Source organism: Diachasma alloeum, unplaced genomic scaffold, assembly GCF_001412515.2.
Source record: "Diachasma alloeum isolate Michigan unplaced genomic scaffold, Dall2.0 Dall_scaffold_00494, whole genome shotgun sequence".
NCBI lineage: Eukaryota > Metazoa > Arthropoda > Insecta > Hymenoptera > Braconidae > Diachasma > Diachasma alloeum.
In genome coordinates, this window is record NW_021680627.1 from 183,356 (window position 1) to 208,081 (window position 24,726).

The following is a 24,726-nucleotide window of genomic DNA, read 5'->3' on the forward strand; positions in this document are numbered from 1 at the left end:
ACACAGCAGTATGAAAATTCGACTGCGTGAAACACACAAACTTCACGCATGCGTGGAGTGTATGGAATGTACGGGAGTGATTCACGCAATGGTGCGAATAGTCACGGCCCAATAAATTTATCAATAGTCAATAGAGGAAATTCCGGGAATCCCAAGCCAACTTTTCCCTATTTCGTCTATCACTCCGTAATTCTCCGGGGGCTTTATTGTGACGAAAGCAATTTATCAACTTCGAAACTTTTTTAATTTTACAATCAACAAAAACGCCTCAGATTTCCGGGAACTCCGGTGCTCTCTAACGCTCGTGTGAGCGTGGATACATCACGCCTCGTGCTCGTGCAATTTGTTAAACTCATCTTTCGCTAAATCTCCGGGATCACTGATATTCCATAGCTCCAGCCTCTGCAATCATTTCGAAACAAACATCGCAATTACAGAGACGATTTACACATCGGACTCAGCCAAGTGTAATTGTGATGGTAATTGACGAGCTTTTTTTAGACATATTACGACACTCACTTTATTAGGGTGTCACAAATCATGATAAGAATTCTTAAATCCAGTGAAACAGTTGACGTAGTCGCAATTGAAATCGGTGGAGGAATTCCTTTTATTTACATATAACCTTCTTGGTGGCTAATATATCTATAGCCAATAATATCAATGCTATTTTATTGGATGAACGACAATCTTCGGCAACACTGCAACATATATGGAGTGACTAATCCTGAAAAAATTTAGTTGTCAGTTATTTTCGTTTCGTGTCGTAAGCAGGTTCCATTATTCATTTCTTTATTATGAGAAGAAAATGTAAAAAAAATAACCATTACGAGAATAATAATTAGAATGATAGTCATTAGGTATGGATTTTCCCATATTTTTCTCGCGCAATTTAGCTGAAAAATTCAAAAACTGAAAAAGTCTATAGCGCAATCTGTCGAAAAGGTGGAACTAAAGAACTATTTTCTTTCCATTTCCGTCTTCATAATCAGATTAATTCAATTTTATCCATTCTTATTCTTATTATATAGATTTTTTTCCGTAATTCACGAATTACAATATTGAATGAAGAGGAATTATGTTGAAGATCAACGAAAAGTGTTTTTTTTGTGATCAAAACAAACAGAAAACAAAAGTCATTCGAAATCTCATTCGGGTAATAGAAATGTCTCTCTATTCCTGATAATTTTTGATATCTATTTTTCCCTTCATATGGTGAAAGGATATCGGTACTGCTCATTCCTGTGGTCGGATTCCAATTATTATTATCAAAGGGAAATGAAAAAAAGAATCAGAAAGGGATAATCGACTAGAAAATGGATTTTTTCTCTTCTATTGCGTCGGTGGGAACTTGGAATCACTTCTTTTCTTCAATTATTAGAGGGATATCAGTATTTCAGCGAGAAGAAATTTACCAAATGCAAAAAAATGGACAGGAAGAAATTAAAAAAAATTAATTTTCCAATGTCTCCGGAAAATTTTAAAATCGATGTTTTTCGAATGATGGAAGAATACGCACAAATTCGATTTCTGACCTCTTTTGATAGAATGAATACAATAAATGACAGAAATTGAGAATTGGAGACGAAAAATTTTATCGGTCTATTATTACGTAATAATTCTTAATCTGGAAAATCGATTCCTTCTGTTGTTGTGCAAAAACTGTCGTGAAATATCCTACAATTTCGAAGGCCAGGGTATTACAATATTTTACCGCCGATAATTTTCAAACCCAAATCGCCCAAGACATCCAAAGATCTGTTGTTATCGCAACTGTTTAGCAAAAATAAGAAACCTGTTTCACGTTTTTTCTTCAAAAATACAAAGCCGACGATTCGATTATTCAATTTGATAATACATAGCTCGACTGCCGAAACCCACGGGCTCCCGACATGTCGAAGGTCAAGGCTTCCCTTCCGGAGTGACGCACACATTACCAAAACCATATTTTTTTATACCGACTCACTTTGCATTTCACGTGTCTGAATTTTTTTTTTCATTACTATTTCGGTATTTACTACAACAGATTGTGAGTCGATTAGCGGTACCAAGGCCGCACTGTTTCGCACCGCAGTGAGCGGTGGAAGACCGGCGATATAAACATATTCTGTAATGGGAGGGGATCGTCGGCTGGTTCGGGTTTGTTTCAGAAGCGAGTACAACAGTCTCCGTGCTGCTTCAACGCTCGCCTGGAGCACACAGATCTCCATCGTTTGGCGTTTTTATCCTCACTTTCCGCCTCCAATTTAGGTCGTCGAAACCGAGTCTGGTGTTTAACGATTGGTTTTCAGTGCTTTGTGGAATAACTGTTTTGTGCTAAATCCCGATTGTTTTGAAATATTTTCTATTAATGGATTTGTCATAGCTGGAGAGGTAGAGGTATGTGATCAATATAAAAATTAGAAGTTTATGTGATTGTTAGTTGGCGTCAATACTTCAATTGTTCAAATTTTCAGTGAAAACTCCAGTGTTTCCATAAATTCACTGCGAATCATTTGCAAAAGCACTTTAAAAAATATTCATTATTTAAAAAAAAATAGCAAAACTGTAGTTTGACTTGGGCAATGCCAGAGATTTCTGTACTGAACGATTAGAATAATTAGAATTCTGTAGGTGGAAAAAATGACCCGTCATTTTATCGTCTACCACACGCATCACGTGTTACTACTCAATACTGAGGAAAAAGTTGTTATTTTCCGGGTCATGTCACTAATTTTCAAGAATTCATCACCTATGATCGGTGAAACTAAATACCGAATTTTCTCCTACTTGAGTTTTCCCTTGCTTAATTCAATAGTGAAGTGGTCAACGGAGATAAGTCGACTCATCTCCCAGTTCCCAGAGTTTCTGAGAAATATTTCCAAATCTAAGGGAGATAGCGAAATTTCCGTAATTACATTTGTTGTAGCCCTCAATCGGCTCCACAAGAAAGGTCATAACAAACATTTTGCTATCTCCCTTAGATTCCGAGATATTCATTGAAAACTGGTCAATAGTAAAAATTGACTCATCTCCTGTTACCACTTCGCTACTGAATTGTAAATCATTCACGGAAGCATCTTAAAAAATACTCATAATAAAGAAAAAGTGTCAAGACTGTAATTTCACTTGTCCAGTTCCCACTCGCGTTATTAAACACATTCACCCCGACTTTCACACTCTCAATTGCAATAAAACTTTATCAGTCATGAGAGCGACAAGTGCAATGATGGGTGGAGGAAGGCCATAAATTTTCGGATGCCAACGTGCCTGATTAACGTATCAATGAGGTCGAATGGTGTGGAACGCGTGGCGAACGTATCAAGTGAGGAATGCCAATTGCAAGATCCACTTGCAGCAATTATATCCTCTCCCCCCCCCCCCTCGTTCACTAGTCATTATACCATTGACTTATGAATCGTTGAAAGAAAACGCCACCGCATGAATCACACCCGAGGAGACGCTCTCTGTCGTTTATTCATTACGCAAAAGCCAGAATAAAAATGAAAACATTGAATGAGACACGGAAAAAATCCTGGGAATCTTGTTTCTCAGCTTGTTCAGCCGACGTAACTCCATTGTCTGTGGATTGAATTTGTCATTGTCTCTTTTCACAGGTGGGTTACTGACACACAGCAATAGAGAGAATTCAATTATTCAGTTGAGACATCGGGTAATTGAGATGAAGCCTGAAACGGAAGGCAAGGGCTTCCCCAATACCCTTAATCTCATCGTCTCAATTCTGGTCCATCTTCTTCTACTTGCGCCTGTTCTCTACATCATTTCCATATTCAGTATTAATTACCAGTTCTTCTCGTGGCACCCAATATGCATGTCTGTTGGCGTGAGTATTAGAGTAATCTGTCGTACACACGTGTGAAATGTATCTGCACGGAGAGAAATATTCAATAAGAATTACGTATACACGACGAGAAATTTTCTAGAAAAATTCTAGTACGAATACTGGAGAAAATTACAATCCATCGGCTGTGAACAATTCTAGTGCTGTTAAAGTAAAGTTTCTTGGTATTTTTGGCAAAATTTCTGGGGATTTCTGTGAAATTTTCACAAAAATACGGGGGAAAATTCACGTTTTCACCAATAAAATTTATAGTGCCGGCACTGAAATTTTTTCCTGGACGTCACTTTGCGCCTCTTTTCCCGTGCTAGCACTAAAATTTTTTTTTTTAATTTCTCTCCGTGTATTTTTCGTAATTCCGGAGCGCAATGTGTTTGTAGGAAATTTTATGGAACTGTCACGTAATTTTTACCCAAAATTACGGAATTTTTCTAGAGCGTTCCATAATTTTTACCTGAATCTCCTGTAAACAATTACGATACCGTGACGTAAATTTTTGAGTCGTGTGAGAGAAAATTCTGGCGCTTGCGCTGGGGAATTCGGCGGAAATTGTATTCAAATTCCGCAGCTTTTATGCTTTCTCCGAAGAGATAAATTCGATAGAAAAATCTCTAGTAGCAATTGTGAGTAGAATGCGCGAGTCTCAAGTGAAAGCTTCGAGATGAAAAAAATTGGTGAAACCTTCGTCAATTGATGAACAGTTCAGTAGCCAAGCTGTTAAAAAATTTCGTCTCACTTTTTGGACATTTTTATCAAATTTAATCACCACTGAAATTTCAAGGAATTTCGTCATTGAAACTTCAGAATTTCGTGGAAAAATCACAGAGAACTGTCAATTTCAGGCCCATTGTTCCCTGAAAATGAATAGAAAACCAGAAAATTCCGGTAAATATATTCTTGAATTTTCAGGACAGCGACACTGAACGCGATTTCGGGGAAAAAATCATGAGATTTCAGATTTCACTGAAAATTCAATGTAATTTGGTACTAAATATTCATACTAGATTGGTAATTCAAATAAATTAAGGAATTGTCGTCTTTATCCCGCTTAAAATTCCAGAAAATTCATTCCCCTAAATTGCATTCAGTGTCGCTGTCCTGAAAATTAGTAGTCAACTATTCATGTTTTTCTAACAGTGTAAGTCGATTTAGACTATTAGTCAATTTTCAATGAATAGTCTTCAATGAATGAATTCTTTCCGTTACATTCTCCAATCTCAAATATTTCAATTCACAAAAAGCCATGAGAATCCCTATCGAATGCGCTAGGATGGCCTCTCGTATTGTGAATCCGTGGAAAAAACCTCCAGCAAAAGCGAGCAATGATTTAACGAGCAATTGTTCTTAGGTGGGGCTTCTCATCATCGAAGGCGTCTTCAGTATATCTGGAGAGGCGAACCTGAGTCATCGTCTCTCCCGAGTGAATCGCGTAACAGCCCACTGGATCATGAACACTGTCGGCCTGACTCTCATGTTCATAGGTCTGATCATCATAGTAATAAATAAAAATCGCCACGATAAGCCTCACTTCGCAACGACCCATGGACAATTGGGCTTGAGCTCAATCGTGATAGCCTCGGTGGTAGCATGCTTCGGAATTCTAGCGAATAATACGCGCTGGTTGTACCCGCGAGTCCGACCAATTCTCATAAAAGTTGGTCACGCATTCGGGGGAATAGCCATGACGATACTCTTCATAGCTACCATAATAAACGGAGTGTACAAGATGCCGCATCTCCTCGGCGACACGGGAAACGCGCTCATCTGTGCTGCGCTGGTTATCGCTGTTGTTCTTGTCCTCTTCAAGCCGATTATCGCTGCCATTGCCAGGACTAAGGTCATCTTGCAGCCACCACAGACCCACAATCAGAGCACATGACCGCAATAGCCGAGGGATATCATTCATCGAAAAAAAAGTCATGAGATCATGTCGAGTATCGAGTTATTTCACGCTGATGTGGACGATTTGTGATGGAGTCTCACTCAAAAATGTTCAAAATGCCAGTGACTTGATTTTCCGATTTGAATTAAGTCGGTACGTAATACCGGAACAGGTGGATTCTTCGGCGTGAATGAATCTGATGGTTTTTACTTAATTCAAGTAGATTTCGCGAGGCAATTCGACTTGGGGCAAGTATTTGTCATCTTAAGGATATTCAATTGTCTTTTACAAATTTGTCAGTTAAATTGCATGAGACAAATTTGAAGAAAATAACTTTTATAAATAAATAGTTGAAATTGTTTAAACTTTCGGAAGCCTCATTTTTTTATGCATGAAATCGATTTCTGGGGAAATTCGGAATATGAATAAATTTGTTGCGATCCCGAACAACTGATTTTTATGGTGGAAAATTGATTGTTTATGAATGATTTATAGAAAATGCTTGTAATTTTCAAAAATTGCAATTTCAAAATTATTTCATCAATCTTCCTCCTAAAGTAAACTCTCTATTTTTTCCGATTGTTAAAGTATTTTATATTTTATAACGGTTCAATATCATTGTAAAATATCCGGAAATGAAAGCTCTAATGTTCGACTGCAAAAGTAGAAAAAAAAGCATTTCACTGGAGGAAAAATAACCAAAGTGCTTGGATATCCTTAAATGAAGCATTATTTAACTTGAATGAAGTCCTCACCTACTGCCTAAAACAAGTAGATTCATCGGGCTGAGTCAAGCCGTCTTTTTCTACTCGAACTAAGTGGAATATCCCGTAATACCAAGCCCGCAACTGCTTGAACCGTCCCTTTTTTGAGTGCATCTTCGTCACTCCTGAGAAGAATCCCCCGACTATCAACAACTCTCCTCACCAAACCCAACAGATAAAAACGAATTCTCAATTGGCCTCATGTGACCCTGACGATGCGTATGGAGCGTAACGACTCGTGTGTACACACCTATTTGACGAGCCCCTGGGTACTCACATGCCCGAGGGCCTCAACGATGTGAAGACCGATAAGGAATCACGGGAATAATGAGACTCTGTTCATCCAACGGCTCTCGAAACACGTGTTCTTCCGCGGAATTTATATCCCCAGTTGTGAAGAGAAAATAATGAATCTTTACGCTCGAAAGGCGAAATTTCAACGATTAAAAATTATCAACACTCAGTTACAGGAGTATATGGAGCATTAAAAAACCCGTCAACTCGAGTCGTTAAGTTGTATTCCCCCGCATAGTTATGCTAATGTGAAATTGTAATGAATATGCTAAAGGCGGTTGCAATGCTCGTGCATCAGTGATTTCATCGCAGATGACTTTGTCCCTGTTGAATTCCAAAGACAACGCTGCGAATGGCCAAACGACATATCTTAAACTTTTACTTCTTCCAATATTCAACGAGATTTCAATGCTACATTATGCAATTGAATAAATATTGCGCAATATTTTCAACCATATATCAACACTTTATTGTAATAATACACGCATCATATACATGTAATGTATGTATATCTGTTCTCACTCTCATCTTTGTGTGTGTTTTCTAGCTTCCTCGTACACTGTACATTTATAATAATCAACCGAGCATTTTTTAGATTATTTTTTTTTTCAGTGTAAATTCTCCGTCATATTCCAGCTTCTCAATTAATGTCTTCGCGATTATTATCCGTTTTTGTTATTCACTATGATCCGGCAATTGTTGTATACCCCTCGCAACTTAACATTATGCAACAACGTGTACATACTTATTTATAATATATATTTATACATTTATCCCGATTTCTTCGTTAATCTCTAGAGTCGTAAGCTAGAGGCTCTTTTTTATATTTTTTATTTTTTCACGTGTCACCTTTTGTCGGCCGTTTCCTTCAATTTTATTCTTGTATTATTTTCATTTTGTATTCATTATTGTGTTTTTGATTGTATAACGTTTTGTTTGTCAAGTAATTCTTGTTCGTAGAAATAAAGTCATTGTACAATTTCAATTTGTCTGGTTATTCGAAACTAGTGTAATATTGGTAATTAGTTTTGATTATAATTTTGATATCATCCGAGAAGAATACGCTATTCAATTTTCACTGCAGGGAGAAAAAATTGGAGACAATTACCAAACGAGGCGAGTAAACGTGGAGCGGAATCCATTTCAGTTGCGAAGCGAAATTTTCGTAGAAAGCTTTTTTATAGCTCTCAATTCGCTTGTAGATTCAAGAGCGAGTGCCCTGGGGTTTTTTACTCGCGTGTTGGCCAGTCCGAGCCGAAGGTGAGGAAAAACTCATGGCACTAGTCGTGAAAAATATTTTTCCGTGGTGATTTTTACTTTTACGAGTTTGAGGAAGGGCCAATACCAATCCCCGGACGAGGAAAAATGAAGATCAGTACGGAAAACTGTTTTACCGCTTCGCCACTGATTTCGAGGCTTTTTTTAGACTTTACTTTCCTGGACGTGAGGGTAATTCGTGCTGAAACTGTAAAATTGACCATTTAGTCCATCAAAAATTATCCCGTGAACATAAATAATTGCTCAATATTTCGTAATCATCCACATATGCAGGAATTTTTCCTGGAAGGAGAATGTTTTCCAACCGAATGCGGTATTGTGAAATTTCACTTTCGTGCGTCCCAGTAATTCTTGCATCCGCAGATGTGTTTTTTTTAGCGAACGAATCATAAAACATCCTCCTAAAAAAATTTTCTGGCAAATATGAGTGTGGAAAAATTTTCTTCGCCGCAATTATGAAAAATGCGATTTTATTGCATGGAAATTTCGCTCCACGATTACCTTTCGTATAGCAAAATTGGCCGCGATTTTCAAGATAATTCAGTAGCGAAGCGGTAAAACGATTCAAATCGATTTAGCCTTAGCTGAATTTTCGAGAAATATCTCCGAATCTAAGGGAGACAACAAAATTTGATCTCAGCGCAGTCTATTTTACCGTTTTACCGCTTCCCCACTGAATTTTTATCCAACTCTTTCCGCCGTGTAGTTTACTGAACTTTTTATTGTAAATACTCCACCAGGAAACAATCAATTCCGTTCGACTGGATGTATATTTATCCAGTGTTTACAGTAACTTTTCTGTTTTCTGTATACAGAAGAGCAATTCCCCCTCAGTTCAACTTGTCGTTTCTACCTATAATTAGCCCCTAGGGCACTTTGTACTGTTCGCTCTACTGCTCTTCATATTTTTTCCTTCCAATTTTTGGTATCGAGTTTTTTTCCATGTCAGATACATTCTAATGCACAGGAGTTGGATTTTTTTTCAAGCCCCTAGGTTTAATATCTACCATTTGATGAATTTTTATTTTCATCGCGCATGAAATAATTCAATGGAAAAATGCCTTCATTTTGTACTCGAATTTCATTAAAATTCTATTGAAAATTATAATGGTAAAAATCACTGAATTATGCTTTCTTCATTCGATTGTTTTTTTTTCTATTCAATTTTTGAAGGAAATAAATCAAAATCCATTAATTTTTTTCACACATGATCATTGTCCTCCATATATCTCGAGTCATTGATCTATCATTGGCAATCTATCAGTCAAAAAATATTCCATATTAATCTACAATACCAAAAATAATATAAATTCTTTGGAAATTCGTGTTGACGATTGTTTCAGTGTCGACAAATCAATCCCTAATTCTCACGGTATCGCATCTCTGGTTCACCCTAGACGACATTAATCTCCTACTTATCTATATTAATCACATAACTCTATTCACATAATTTAGGATTTTTCCTTTTTGCTCATTCGACAAAGCTCATTGACATTGTTTTCGTATTATCTACGCTCTTCTCGTTTTCACTGGAAGATCTCAAGCCATATAGCAACAGTTAATTATGTCTAACGCACAGGATTATCTCCCAGTAATATATTTTCACCATCTCAACGTAAATAATCATCAATTTTGAAACAATTAAAATCAACAGATCCTACGAGTCCTGATATAATCACCGAATAAACTCGTGTACAGTATTATACTTTCTTATACTCTAGAACACGTAAAAACATGCACTCTCATTCAATGTAAACAATAACATTATTAGGTAATTATCTTTTATTATCTCTGATATATATATATTTGGTAAATTCTCATGCACTTGGAATTCATCGCTCAACACTTGCTTACAGATATGAGTATATGCTTGAACATTTCTGGGATTTTGGGTTTATTTGTATTATTTTATCATTTTAATTCTCATTATTTTGCAGTTGCCAATGGGACAAATCGCAGCAGGAGAACTGCCCAGTGGTGGAATATTTAAGGCAGGCAATAATATTGCAATTATCTTTTATCGATGCATTCATACTCTGAGAAAAAAAAACAAATGTGTAATTATTATTGAATAAAAAGGAATCTGACTCGATTATTTTTGTCAAAAGCAATGGTTTTGTCTTCCGGTAGAACTAGTATAAATTCAAGTGTTCTAAATTTTATTGAAAACCCTAAATGGAGATACTTGCAGGTTGTATTCCGCGTGCAGGCAGTTCATATTTTTTCAATCTCCAGAACAAATGGTTTCACTCGTTGTGGAGATAATTTTGCATTTCACGAGACACGAAAAATGTTACGTTTTATCCCTTCACCACTGATTTGTTTCAGCGAAGTTATCTCATGCGTTATCGAAGACCATGTGGAAGTACACAATGAGTGTATAAAGGGTCTTTTTAAAATGTATGATGTACCTCTAATTGTGCAAGGGCGTATCCTTACACAATTAGAGGTACATCAGCGAGAATGTGGACCGAGACGAGTGAAGGGGAGACCGCACTGAAATAAAAAAAAATCGCTGGTGTCTTCATCAGTCGTGCTGATGAGTTTAGCAGTTCTGTTTTAATAGGAAAAAATGAGGTTTTGATTTGTTATTGATGAGAAAGCGGCTGTAGAGGAATAAAATCTTCAAAACGGTCCTCAAAACGCAATTCTCAACGAATTGACTCAAAATTTTTATTCACGCGCATAACTTGATGAGTTATTTTGCAGATTTTGGGTGTGGTAATTATTTTTAAAGGATATTTTAGTGAAAAGAGCTATTGTTCTTAAATAGAAAACGAATTTCATTTTAATCAACGTGTCTCCAACACGTTTAGTCTGGCGCTGTCTCCAACTTTTTATCATATTTCCTGGCAGCAGACAGATTTTATGTTGGAAAAATGGAATACCCTTTAGAGAAATCCAATCTAAGAACCCTCGAAAATTAATTACCGAACCTAACATATTTGTTGAGATGTTGGAATTTTTTCTGAAATTTTTTTTAAACAATTTTTCCGAGTTTTCGCCTACAGAAAAAAAAATCCAAAAGCCCAGAAAATAGATATTTTCAAAAATCCTCATTTAGTTACATTTATGCATATATGCTGTATGAATAAACCGAAATTCAAGTCAATCGATTGATTCCACCGATGAAAAAAATCAAAATTTCATTTTTTCTCGTTTTCCACATTAGAACTGAACCAAACTCATCAGCATGATAAATAGAAGCCCCTGTGATTTTGAAATCAGCCGCTTATTTCAGTGTGATCGCCCCTCAATGGGATACCTCTCAGGCCCATCCCCACCCGCACTCAACTCAACTCCCACTATACAATATACATTTCGTATAATTACGTCATAATTACTAGCAACACGTTATAAATGAGCCCAATAACTTTAGTACAATATGTCTCCCTCATCTCTCTGCACTGCTTCACATAAAAAATAAATACTTCCATATTTAAATATATTACTCTCTTTAAACATCTTTTCCTCACAATTATTGACTTTACGTACACTTATATTTGTGATATATTATTCAAATAATGATTATATATCAATTCACGTTTCTAAACACAATTCTGGCCTGCCAAAATTCCCTGAATACCCTCCAAATAATTTCTTAATCTCAATTATTGCATCTCTCGTTGGACATCTTTATTCCTGAATAATTCCCTGTCACTAAATCGATTATCATTTCCAGTTGAAGACACTTAGCTAAAATCTATCTTATTCGGTAAGCTATATTAACTAATTTACCTTCTAGTGAGCAAGACACCTGGACAATGTGGGAATGTGGCAAAGGTTGTTGTTTTATTTTACGAACGAAAATATTCGATTAAAAAAACTAGCGCATTCGCTTGAAAGTTCTATTAGATTTCTGTTGAACTTTCTGTTAGTTTTCGGCTTTAAATAGATAATATTTGTAATATGCAACTTAGATAATAATTGAAGTCAATTTACTTAATTTATATTATTTAAATAACATGTTTTAGTTGAAATGAAATTGTTTTTTATTTTTAAAAATACCTCCACATGTCCCATAGAAACTATTTTATAGAAAAAATTAGTAGAATTTACAATATTATGCATTGAACATTTCCGTTTAAAAAAGAGTATGGAATTCACAGAATTCTACAACAGAATCGGCCAAAAACTAACGGAAAATTCAATAGAAATCCAATGGAATTTTCTATTCAATTCGCTAGGTTTTTCTATGAAATATTTTCGTACGTGTCTTCATTTGCTATATTCAATTCTATTCGCATGGAATGTGAACGCTTTTTTTATTATAATCACTCTTTAACATTTTTCACTGCAACTTTTCCAGCGATCGCACGAATCCAGTCGTCACGTTTCTGTGAAAATGCCGCGCAATCGCGACACGCGTCTAATTGCCCACATGCACGCGTCCCAACGATTACGTAATATTCAAGCCAAACGGAAGAATAATGGAAAATAAGGAGGAAAGAATGAAGAATTCACGAATTGCTGGAGCAACTCAGAAGGAGCGAAGAATTAAACGAAAATTCCAGTTATATTTTCAACGGAAATTCCTCAGATTCATGTCTTCGAGGAAAGAATTTTCATTGAAATAATAGGTCATTTTGAAGAGTTGAATATTATCAATTATTCTCGGAGTAAAAGTGCACATCATGTCAGACCTGTTGGGACGTTATGAGATCAGCTTTACTGGAATTCTTGAGGATCGATGGACCAGGAAGCTTCTGCGTAGTCCCTGAGGCTATCGCCGGCTGCAGCATCATCGGTTGGCCGTTCACGAGCACTATTGTGTCCATCACTGAGTCATAGCCACCAGGTTGCCCTTAAATACCAGAGAAATCGTTCAGAAAAAAATATTCCGCAATCGTTATTTGTCATGGATTTTTTTATCGATGAATTTTTGACATTTTTTTCTTAATTCATCAGTTTCAAAACTATCCCTCAAATAATTTTATTAATAAGTTATTGCCCGCTGGAATATTCCCAAAATAATCTAAGGAATGGAAGAAATTCTATTCGTTTTGCGGCAGCTGATGCTTGATAGAAAGAATTAAATAGAATTGGATTCTATTTTTTTGCGTACGAATTGTCTTTTTGAAAAATTTTCAGAAAAAATTCTCGGACATAAAATTTCAATTATTTTCGAGGTATTTTTCCTTTGTTTCTCTTTGCAAAATCCAAGGGAAAAAACTCGAAAGTGTCAGCCAAATTCCAAAACATTCAGTGACGTTCTGTGGCAAATAAATAACTTGAAAATTTCTTTTTGGGGAATTTCTGTAGAAAAAACCTCAATAAAAGTGTTTCATAGAAAATAAAAAGTTATGCGTTTTTTCATAGAAATTTATGTTTTCTTTTCTATTAAAAAATGTATAAAATCGTAAGAATTTCCCACGTCCTGGATTTTTCTACATAATCATCTTCATATTCACCTGGTGGTGGTGTATGAGTCAAAGTTCTCGATGGTGTCAAGGGATTTCTGGACGCAGGCCTCCACTCGGCAGTCGGCTGCAACAGCATCCTAGCTCTTGCCCACACCGAGCCCCCCTTCTTCTTCTGCCTGACACGTTCCGAGCTCCTCGAGGTCCTCGGATCAGATTCCTCCTCATCATCGTCGTCATCATCATAATTCGATCGTCTCTTCGGGCTCCTCAACTGAAACTGGAGACAGAAGACCCCAAATAGGGACGAGTGAAAACCACCGTCTGAAGAATTGCATAGAAAAACCTAACGAATTAGGTAGACAATTCCATTGGACGTTAATTGAACATTCTATCAGCATTTGATTGATTCTATTGAAACGTCAATAGATAATATTGTACAGAAAAAGTCAATAGAATTCAACTTTTTTAAACAATTTATTCTATTGAGATATTTGTTATAAAATTTCGTAAAATTTTTATGAAATGAAATTTTAAATAAAATTCCAAGTCGTTTTATTTGATTTTCTTGATAAAATGAGGAGAAAAATACACTGAAAAAACTTGAAAAATTTGAGCCGAGGAAATTCTATAGAAAATATCTCAATTTATTAAGTTGTATAAAAAATCGAATTCCATTGATTTTTTCCATAGAATATTTTCTGTTAATCATTTCAATAGGATCGGCCAAATTTAATAGAAAATTCAATAGATATCCGATAGAATTGTCTAGCGAATTCTCCACGTTTTTTTTTTTCAGTCGAACAACTTCTGTTTGAATGAAAAAAATCACAAGCGAAAAATAGATAAAAATAAATAGACAAAGATAAATTACGCAAACGAAAGAATTATGCAGATGCTAGACTTACGAGTGCGAACAAAACGATGACAAACACCGGAAACAGTCCCACGAGCCATCCAACGGCGTCCGCCCATCTAGGGTAGACGTAAGCGCCGTAGGATAGCGGCTCGTACTCGACCCAATTGAAGAAGAGAATGAAGAAGAGTGCAGCGGGTGTTATGACCTTCCACATCCACGTCCAGAAGAACCTGAAGCACCTTCCACGGGGACCTATCATGTGCTGAACGTCGTCGAGGAAGCGGTCTGCACCGTAGACCCAGGCGACTAATATGCACTCGCAGATCGCGATCAGCAGGACTGACCAGTTCGCAGCGTATTTGTCCATCAGTTGGAGCCAGTACATTCCAGCCTGAAATTTCACGGGGTGAAGACCTCAGGGGAGCTCTCGGGGAGGACTTTTTCAGTTGGGAAGAATGTCAATTTTCAATGATGATCAATGATTTTTGGGGAAACCGGACGACTATAGTGATGGATATACCACTTAAAATATTTTCCACTTTTAAAAACTCCAGTTTAACGATTTTTGAAGCCTCTAACGCGTATGAAAAAATATTTTCTATACGATATATTTAAAAACAAATTTTTTTTCTATTTTTTTTTTCACGGATTGCGTATAGAAATTCTATAGCATTTCCGTATGTGATATTCGTAAAAAATGACATGAATTCGAAATGTTTCTATACACTGAGAAAAAAACGACAAAGTTCCCAAACAAGTCTTACTTGTGCCAAAAAAAAGAGTTTTTTGAAAATTATCAAAAAAGGGTTTTTTGTGTCAAACATGAAGAGAGTGCGCCGGAATGAAAAAATTTTGTCGCAAAAATAGATTTAGTGTTTCAAAAAAAAATTTCATTCTCTGTAGACGCAAGAAATGTCATTTCTAGCACTACTCCTTCGTTATTCGATACTCCCATACGTATTTTGCTCCCGAAAAATCTTTGTTTTATGCGAAACAAGGGATAGTATTTTTTCGTTTCGGCTGTCTAATAATCACAGACAAGAAATGAACCCTTAATGAAAAATAATAATGATATGATTGCAATCTTGTAATTTAGGGATTAAATATTTGTTGATAAATTTTCCTCTACATGAGATATTTTCATCTTGAAAAGGCACCGTCTGGCGTGAATTATCCGCCTCTTGAGCCAAATATTTCAAATTCAAACCAAACAAATTCTTTTTTTGACAATTTTCAACTAGCGATTTTGCTGGCCCAAACAAGACTTGTTTGACAACGTGTTTGTTTTTCTCTCAGTGCACGTTCAGTAAAAAAAGGGCGCCGTTGGTGAGTTGATTCCAACGACTCAATAAAGGTTCAACTCACATTAGTGGTGAAAATAATTCCCCCAGCATATCCGAATATTGATACCCCAAGGACAACCCAAGTTTTGAAGTTTCTGAGTGCTGGAATACCGTCGAGAATAGCCGTTGTTACAGTTTCCATAAGAGCAAACTGTGAATCCAGACCGAGGGTCAGTAGCATCACGAAGAATAGGAGAGACCAGATTGGTGCTACTGGTAATCTCGCCACAACCTTGAAAACAAATTCAATAATAACTCGTGTTCGGCGGTGAGGGAGGGGGATGAAAAATCAATTATAATCCAGTAACTTACCTCGGGATAAACAATAAATGCCAATCCAGCTCCCTGATCGACAACCGAAGCAACGGGCACACCAAGTTCATGGGCGAGAAATCCAATTACGGAGAATATAACTAGACCCGCGAAGAACGATGTGCCAATATTACTCACTGCTACGATCAGTGAGTCTTTGTAGCAGTTGTTGTCGAATTTATTGTACGAACTGAGAGTTATCAGGCCCCCCCAGGCCGGACTCAAGGCGAAGAAGATCTGGACTGCTGCGTCGCCCCAGACTTTCGCGGATGCTAGGCGCTTCCAGTCGGGGGTGAGGTAGAAGAGAATACCCTCGTCGGCCCCGGGGAGCAGGATTCCGCGGATGAAGAGGGCGATCTGCAGCAATTAACACGGATATCGCGGTTTTCGGTTGCATTTCTCAGGATTTTTTGACGGCACGGGCGAACAAATTTCGTAGAAAAACCGGACGAAGTCGATGGAAAATACTAGGGGATTCCGAGATTGAACTTCTTCTGGGAATTTTTCCAGTTTTCTGGGCGATTCTCTTGAACTCCGAAGGTTAAGCGAAATCCAATCGAATTTTTGAGCGAATTCGCTAAGTTTTCTATGAACTTTTTCTGTATGTATATAAATTCACGAAACAGTCAATGAAAACTGTAGATTGATCGGGGAAAATGAGGAAAATTCAGATGAATACATTTTTTAATTCCAAATAATTGGTATTTTAACTCATTTTGACACGAAATATTCACGTCTCGTGGAAAATTAAAATAAGTTTGCGAAATTTTAGTCTTATTTTACTGAAACTTTTTAAATTTATTTTTGAATTCCATGGGCTTTTTCCCTTTAAAGCGAATTTAATACCACTTTTATCATTACACCTTCAAGTGAAGATAGAATCGTTCAGGGAATTTCTTATTCATCTTGGATTCAAGAAAATACGAGTATTTCAAATCGAATGATCATTGATATTTCAATGACAGTTTGGATTTGCAAATTTCATTACGAGAATTAAAGATAACATTCACTTGAATTCAGAACAATAATTGCCCAAAATTTCAGTTTTCAATTATTTTATCTGTTGCATGAAGTTTCTTGAATTCTCTGAAACCCTTCCGGAATCTAAAATCTCAGTTAATTAGTAGATTTTTACTACAATATTTCACAAAATAAATATTAAACAATATTAAATAAATATTAAAATATCAAAAAATAACTACCCCTTCATATTTCACATATTTTCAACTGCTAAGAGTTACAAAAAATTCCATCTGGAAAATCGACTGGAAATTCAATAGAAGAATTTATTAAATAACGGCTAGAATACTTCTAAATTACCAGAACGACGTAAGGAAAGAGCGCAGTGAAGTAAACGACTTTCCCCGAGCTCTGCACCCCCTTGCTGAGGCACAGGAATACGATGACCCAAGCGAGGAGCAGACAGGCTGCCAACGCTGGACGAACGGATCCAGTAACCTCGATTCCCTCGCTCATACCCAGTACGTGATGTCTGCGTGCAGCAAAAGTAATACAAATTGAAGCATGAATTGGAAAATTTAAGTAAAAAATGAGAATTACGTAAAAAAAATTAACTTTTTTTATGAGGACCAAAAGAATTATTGTGGCCATCGTGGGAAAAAATTCTTTTGAATCCTTTTTCGCGCATTTTTTCTCAAACTCTCAATAGAAAATATTTTATATCGAACATTAATAGTATTTTTGTTTTCTACAGAACTTGTTCGACTGGAATATTTTCTCGATATAAAAAATTGTATAGAGAATTTATGAAATAGTTTCCCTGGGACATTTTGTATCTAAAAAACGTAGAAAAGTCGCGGAATTTGTCAATAGAATCTACGAAAGAATAATAGAATTTTTAACGGAAATCGAACAGAATTTTCTAGCGAATTCGCTAGGTTTTTAAATATTGGTTTTTTCATGTGCAACAACTTGAATGAAAATTTCAATTTAAAAAAAAGCTAATTCACAGCGTTTTACATTTTCTCTACTGAACTCAAAACTTGGCTTCTGCACTGCAGTAATTTTCTAGCTAAAAAAAATTTAAATCGCATGTAAATTGGGGGGGGGGAGGATGAAGAGGCCAATTAACTTGTCAGAGAAGTAAAAAATGAATTGTTTCTTCGCTCCATAGTAATTATTTCGCTCCTCACTCGAAATATTCTTCGGCGGGGGGACGCCTCACTGCGGACGCGATTATATCCGCCGAGAGATTCATAGCGGCTTGTTGGGTTGAATTTAAACATTGTCGTTTGTAATAAGAATTATTGAGGCTGGCGCACTCCTCGGCTTTTATCGGCTCGATGCAGTCCTCGCCGCTCCACTCGGGCTCGCAGTTGGACCAGGGTAGGTTGCTGCCTCCTGCAGGCATTAGAAAACGATGTAAAAAAGCGAGAGGAGGCGATGACCGGTGATCCAATTGAAAATGAATGAAGTGTTGTAAACCAATAATTGAATCGAATAACAATAACAATGGAAACAATGGGATAACAATGGAAATGTTTTCACTGGGTTTATTTCATGGAATTACAATATTTCAGACTGCCTTTGGCGACAGTCCTGTGGTATTTGTACCACAGTTGAAAGTTTCGATTCGAAATGCAAAAAAATTCATTCGAAAAGACTTTGAAAAATTTTTATAAAAGAAACCTAACGAATCCGTTAGACAATTCCATTGGATTTCTATTGTATTTTCTATTAAATTTGGCAGATTCTATGGAAACTCCTCGGCTCAAATTTTCCACGTTTTTTGTTTGATTTTCTTGATAAGGAGAAACGAAAAATAGAATGAAAAAAACTTGGAAAATTTGAGCGGGGAAAATTCTGTAGAAAATATCTGAAGAGAATAAGTTACATAGAAAAATCGAATTCTATTGCCTTTTTTTATTGAATATTTTCGATTGAACATTCCAATAAAATCGGCCAAAATCTAATAGAAAGTTCAATAGAAGTTCAATAAAATTTTCTAACGAATTCGCGTGGTTTTTGTATTAAATTTTTTCGTGTGTGACGCGACAAGGGATTATGGTTCCTTTGAAATTGTCAAATCGGTTTGGAATTCAAATCGGTTAAGTTGAAATTATTCTGTATTATTCTGCAATTATTCTACTTGCATGCAACCCTCACAAAATAAATTGTGCGAACGTAAATGATGGAACAGACTACATTTGGAGACTGAAGAAGGAAATGAAAGAATGCGCTGTCCGATTTATGCACACAATGTAATAATCTCACCAACAACAGACGCAAACATGTAGTAAAGTGTCCAAGCGATGATGAGGTTGTAGTACAGCATAACTACGGAGCTAACGAGCACCATGCCATACCCCAGGCCCCTGAGGAGGGGTGAGAACCTCTTGTACGCTGCAACTGGACCCAAGCTCGCGTATTGCCCTGAAAAACCCGGGGAATATCGTAAATCTCGAGAAAATGAACCCTCTGCGATAAAAAAATGTGCACAGAGAGATAAGTCCCCTCAATTTAGGAGTAAAGTGGTGGAATAAGACGAATCAATTTCACTTTACGACCGACTTTTGGAAAATGTCGCGGGATTGAAGCCTTTTTCGGAGAACTTTGCATATTTTCAGTAGATTTTGAGTCATTTGCAAACAATTATTTTGGTGCGTTTACTCATTTCGTTTTAACGCGATCTTGATGGATTTCCGGATGAGATTTCAAGTGGAAAACAGATAAAAGAGACTTTGAATTTAGGATGCACGACACCCTTTCGACCAAAATTCACGTTTTTTTTTATTTTCCTGGCAAATTATTGATCGGATTGACGCGAAATAATATACCGCTTTTGCTTTTCATCATTATTGACTGACTCACGAAGTTTCATGGTAGTGCAATCATTCTCCTGCATTTTTTCTAAAGTTTTGTAAACTTCCGAAATTTTTTATAAAAAACGCAGGAAAAGAATTGCACGATCGCTGAAATTTCGTCATTAAGTAATGACAAAACGCAAAAACGGTATATTTTTTCACGTCAATCCGATCAACAATTTGCCAGAAAAGTTAAAAAGACGTGAATTTTGGCCAAAAAAGGTGTCCTCAAACTTTAGATTGAATTTGAGTTGAATAAGCTAATTCACAAGATTCTGATTTTTGAATAAATTTGAGATAAATTTATTCTCTTGAGTAAAATATTTTTTTTTATATTCAACAAATGTGGAGGTATGCAATGAAGACAATCTTCGAAATGAAAATTGAATATTGCATTGATTGAATTTATAATTCATTGAAAATTGCGGAAAATTTTAATCCATTGAAATGTTATGGGAATTTATTTTCAATTATTATTATTATTATTATTATTATTATTATTATTATTATTATTATTATTATTATTATTATTACATTTATCGAGAAAGAACAGTATAATTGGATACATCTCATTCCGACATTAGTTGCGCATTGTGTATAAAAGTGTGTACACCATTCCCAAGAACTATTCATGATAATAAAATCATGCAATTACCCAGTGACAGCTCCATGAACATGAGAGGAAGTCCAGCGATGATGAGCATGATGGTGAATGGTATGAGAAAGGCACCGCCGCCATTCGAGTAGCAGAGGTACGGGAATCGCCAGACATTTCCGAGGCCCACACTGTACCCCAGGAGGGATAATAAAAAATCAAATTTTCCCGTCCACGTGCCACGCTCCGGGTGCTCATCCTCGCCATCCTGCAGCGGTGCTTGACTGTTTGCCACTGAATACTTGTCTTCATTCTGAAAGTTCTTCTGCTTTTCAAATGTTTTATCCAGGTTTTAGCGCTGGGCGGGCTTTGTTTCGATTGAATAGGACTCATTTAACAAAATAGTCGCATTCATTAATGGGGAATGGGGAATGTCCCAGTTGTTGAACGCAGGATTAAAATTTCATAAGTTTGAGGGGATTTGGGGGGAACCACGCACGAGAAATTTAATAGGAAAACCGAGCGAATTTGATAGACAAGTCTATTGGATTTTTATTAATCTTTTCTATAGAATTTTATCGACAGGAATTTCTCAAGTTTTTTTGTTATTTTATTTTCTTGGTGAAAAGAAAAGAAAAAGAAAAAAAAGAATATTTGAGCCGAGGAAATTCTAAAGAAAATATCTCAATCGAATAAGTTAAGCAAATATATTTGTTATATTTAAAAACGCTGTAAAGCTGGGAAATTAATAGAATTTTCAATAGCAGTCTCACAGAATTTTGTCGCTAGGTTTTTTATGTAATATTTTCGTGCGTGTTGCACGAAAAAATTGTTTATGTAAGAATAATTTAAAATATTATTATTATTTGTTTATTTTATAAAAACTATATTTTAAACAACGAAAGAGTGATCAACTCACATCCCAACAATCCAAATAAGGTTTCATCCTCGGCGAGGAGTCCTCCATCCTCTGTTCTCGCTTATTCGCCAGGTTGCCTTTTTTCACGTTCTTCTTCGTTTCATATTTGATAATTATCTAACCCAGTTTTCCCCCTTCTAATTTCCCAATTTGTCCTCATTATCAGTGCAATCTCCCCAGGTCTCCCCAAACAGCACGAAAACCCGTCGATTTACAAAATCACCCGGGATTAAATCGAAAAACTCGGCTGAATATGTGACAAAGATCCTGATGACCTCATCTGAAATTCATCCCTCGCACTTTCCATCAGTTTTTCCTCATCTCATTCTCCTTCACCGAGCGATTGACGCTCAAAGAATCCCTCTGATCGAATATTTATGCCCACACTAGTGCTCCCCACCCTCGTTCCTCCAATGCCAATTCTCCTGGAGCAAGAGAGCCAGCTGAGAATGAATGATTTCCAAATGAACGGAGGATAAATAAAAAAAGGCGATGGCGGACAGAGATAAAACCGACTATTACTCATTTCCATGTTTCTCCAGAGGGTTATCATATTCTTATGGAAATCGAGGGCTTTCAGAATTGCCAATAATCCTAGTGGGAATGTTATTGCATTGTGTAATTTTATTACGCAATCCAGATTATTCCGAAATTTGTATCAAGCGAATTCAACGACAGTCTATTCTCTCCGAAGAGGTAAAGACTGATTTATTCATCGCGAAATAAGAGAAAAGGGGAATAATCGTCTTCATTCGTATTCAAAAGCGAATTAATGGAGTGAAAATTTCCCCCCAATTGGCCTCAATTCAACAATTTTCCTCTTTAAAAAAATCCTCGAAATATCGAGTCTAATGTTTATAATTTTATTCTTCAGGGTAGCCTACATAAAATGCAAAAAAAGAAAAACGAAAATCCAGATTATTCCGAAATTTGTATCAAACGAATTCAACGACAGTTTATTCTCTCTGAGCAGGTAAAGACTGATTAATTCATCGCGAAATAAGAGAAAAGGGGAATAATCGTCTTCATTCGTATTCAAAAGCGAATTAATGGAGTGAAAATTTCCCCCCAATTGGCCTCAATTCAACAATTTTCCTCTTTAAAAAAATCCTCGAAATATCGAGTCTAATGTTTATAATTTTATTCTTCAGGGTAGCCTACATAAAATGCAAAAAAAGAAAAATGAAAATCCAGATTATTCCGAAATTTGTATCAAATGAATTTAACGACAGTTTATTCTCGAGTGTAATGTCTGTAAATTTACTCTTCAGAGTAGCCTACATAAAACGCAAAAAATGAAAAATGAAAATCCAGATTACTCCGAAATTCGTATCAAACGAATTCAACGAAAGTTTATTCTCTCCGAGGTAAAGACTGATTTATTCATCGCGAAGTAGCAGAAAAGGGGAATAATCGTCTTCATTGGTATTCAAAAGCGAATAAATGGAGTGAAAATTTTCCCCCAAATTGGCCTCAATGCAACAATTTTTCTCATAAAAAAAAATTCTCGATTCAAAAAAATATTCTCCTCCATCTCGAGTGTAATGTCTGTAAATTTACTCTTCAGGGTAGCCTACATAAAATGCAAAAAATGAAAGAACCACAATCAATCATAAATGAACTCGCGATAATGAAATCGTCCACTCAATAAAAACTCCAGTGACGCAATCACCCCAAGGTCCCTGGCACCACTAAAAACGTGTATAATTCGACACTCACCGAGCACTCGTGCCCCCCGGAGTAGCGAGGGACAAGGGGGATAGAATTCCAATTCAAATAACCTCCCGGTGAATCGTTGCAATCACACACTAGCACGTTTCATTGATTAAAACCATACGTTATCCAGGTACGGTGATAACACCGGTAGCAGGAGGCAGAGCCTTGAGAATAATCAAATGCCACTGTCGATTGTCCGGTCAGCTGTTTCCCCAGCGTCGAGGTCAACCGGTACGACCCTGAGGATGACAACTGTTGGCCTTGAGAAGTAATTTATCTCCCCGCGGGTTTTAGCACCTCCACTTTCGCCCAAATGTCACTTTTTTCAATTTAATTTCAATTTAATTTCGGGGATTTTCGGATCTCCCGAAAGCGCTCGACAGCTTTGAAACGCGCGTCACAGGGGTAAACCGGAAGTTGGCAGAAAAATCGGCGATGGTGAGCGGAAGACCAACGGTTTTTCGACGTCAAAATAAAAAGTGAAAATAAAAAGTGCATTGAAGGAGAGAATCGAAAATTTTTAAGCACCACATAGTCACGGATTTTATTAACGAAGGTAGAGGGATTATTAATGAGGGGATAATTGTGTCCAATTATCCTCGAGTGCACAAACCCCGGAATTGTCGAATGAAACAGATAAAAATTATCGAGCGACGGACGGAGAGGTGAAATGAGCCCGCGTCCGGCCAACAGCAGCCTCCAGCCTCTTGTGGGGGTTGTACCATCGGGAACAGCAATGCCAGGTGCCACACACCCACACGAACAAAATACGCGTATACAACACCCACACAGACGGCAATGCCGGAGTTGAATTCGATCGATATTACTGCTCCTGCGAGCTGCGTCCTACCCTAAACCTTGCACTCTTGTCCTCCATCACAACCACTATCACTGGAATGGTTATATCCACCCTCACAGAGCCGTTCAATCTTCTCCCCCACCAGCGCCACTTGGCCCTATGCATTCTGGTAGTCGATGAGAGACGGAGGGTTGGAGGGAAGGACGCACTCATCTGCGCCTCTTCAATTCTCGGTACCTATTTCCACTCGACAATTCGTCATCGATATTTTCACTAGGGCTTTAGCCACTTTTGGAGTGATGATGGCATCGCGAATCATTACAGTCTTGACTTTGGGGGTATCTGAGTAGTTTGGCTTTTTTTAAGTCCGGCTTGAACTGATGCTGTTGACATTTTTTGCCGGAAATTTCGGGTACAATTTTGGAAATTTTTATAGAATTTAATTAACACTGACATTTCAAGGAATTTCAACATTGAAAATTGAGATTTTGTGGAAAAATCAAAGAGAACTGTCAATTTCAATTCCATTTTTCCCTGAAAATTAATAGAAAACCAGAAAGTTCCGGTAAATATATTGACAGTGACTCTGAATGCGATTTAGGGGGAAACAATCTTGACATTTTAGATTTCACTGAACATTTTATGTAATTTGGCACTGAATATTCATGTTAGATTAGAAATTGAAATAAATTAAGGAATTCTCGTCTTTATGCTGCTTAAAATTCTGGAATTTCACTGAATTTTCAGTGAAACCTGAAATTTCATGGTTTTTTTCTCCCGAAATCGCATTCAGTGTCACTGTCCTGAAAATCAGTAGTGTACACTGGGAGAGAAACGAACTAGTTCTGAAAATTAGTAAAAAAGAAATTGTTTTATTCGAATTTTAAGCCTCGAACTTAAATAATTGCTCTGCTTTCAACGACGGCGAAATATTTGGCTCAAA

At 36.7% G+C, this 24,726-nt stretch overlaps 2 protein-coding genes across 4 annotated transcripts in view; one reads left to right on the forward strand and one right to left on the reverse strand.

Moving 5' to 3' along the window:
* The window catches only part of LOC107042648 (cytochrome b561 domain-containing protein 2), an 8,841-nt gene extending 2,736 nt beyond the window's left edge, over positions 1-6,105 (forward strand). Inside the window, exons 1-3 of one of the 2 annotated variants that reach the window (XM_015263785.1) lie at positions 2,166-2,379; positions 3,597-3,823; positions 5,187-6,105. In XM_015263785.1, coding sequence (XP_015119271.1) covers positions 3,662-3,823; positions 5,187-5,717 — 693 coding nt within the window. In that variant the 5' untranslated portion in view covers positions 2,166-2,379; positions 3,597-3,661 and the 3' untranslated portion in view covers positions 5,718-6,105. Of the gene's footprint in view, positions 1-2,165; positions 2,380-3,596; positions 3,824-5,186 lie in introns of those variants that run through there. The other variant, XM_015263784.1, reaches the window with a different exon arrangement.
* A 3,089-nt stretch (positions 6,106-9,194) lies between these two features.
* Positions 9,195-23,081, reverse strand: LOC107042649 (sodium- and chloride-dependent glycine transporter 1). 2 transcript variants are annotated; one of them, XM_015263787.1, is made up of 11 exons: positions 22,988-23,081; positions 21,269-21,693; positions 20,410-20,662; positions 19,165-19,323; positions 18,084-18,291; positions 17,251-17,422; positions 15,931-16,287; positions 15,641-15,850; positions 14,325-14,666; positions 13,468-13,696; positions 9,195-12,860 (listed from the first exon to the last, which is right to left on the reverse strand). In XM_015263787.1, exons 2-11 carry the CDS (start codon positions 21,314-21,316, stop codon positions 12,694-12,696), a joined length of 2,145 nt encoding a protein of 714 aa, XP_015119273.1. In that variant the 5' UTR covers positions 21,317-21,693; positions 22,988-23,081; the 3' UTR covers positions 9,195-12,693. The 2 variants fall into 2 exon arrangements, with proteins under 2 accessions (XP_015119273.1, XP_015119272.1); XM_015263786.1 differs by having other exon boundaries at positions 21,269-21,711.
* Positions 23,082-24,726: the final 1,645 nt, after the last annotated feature.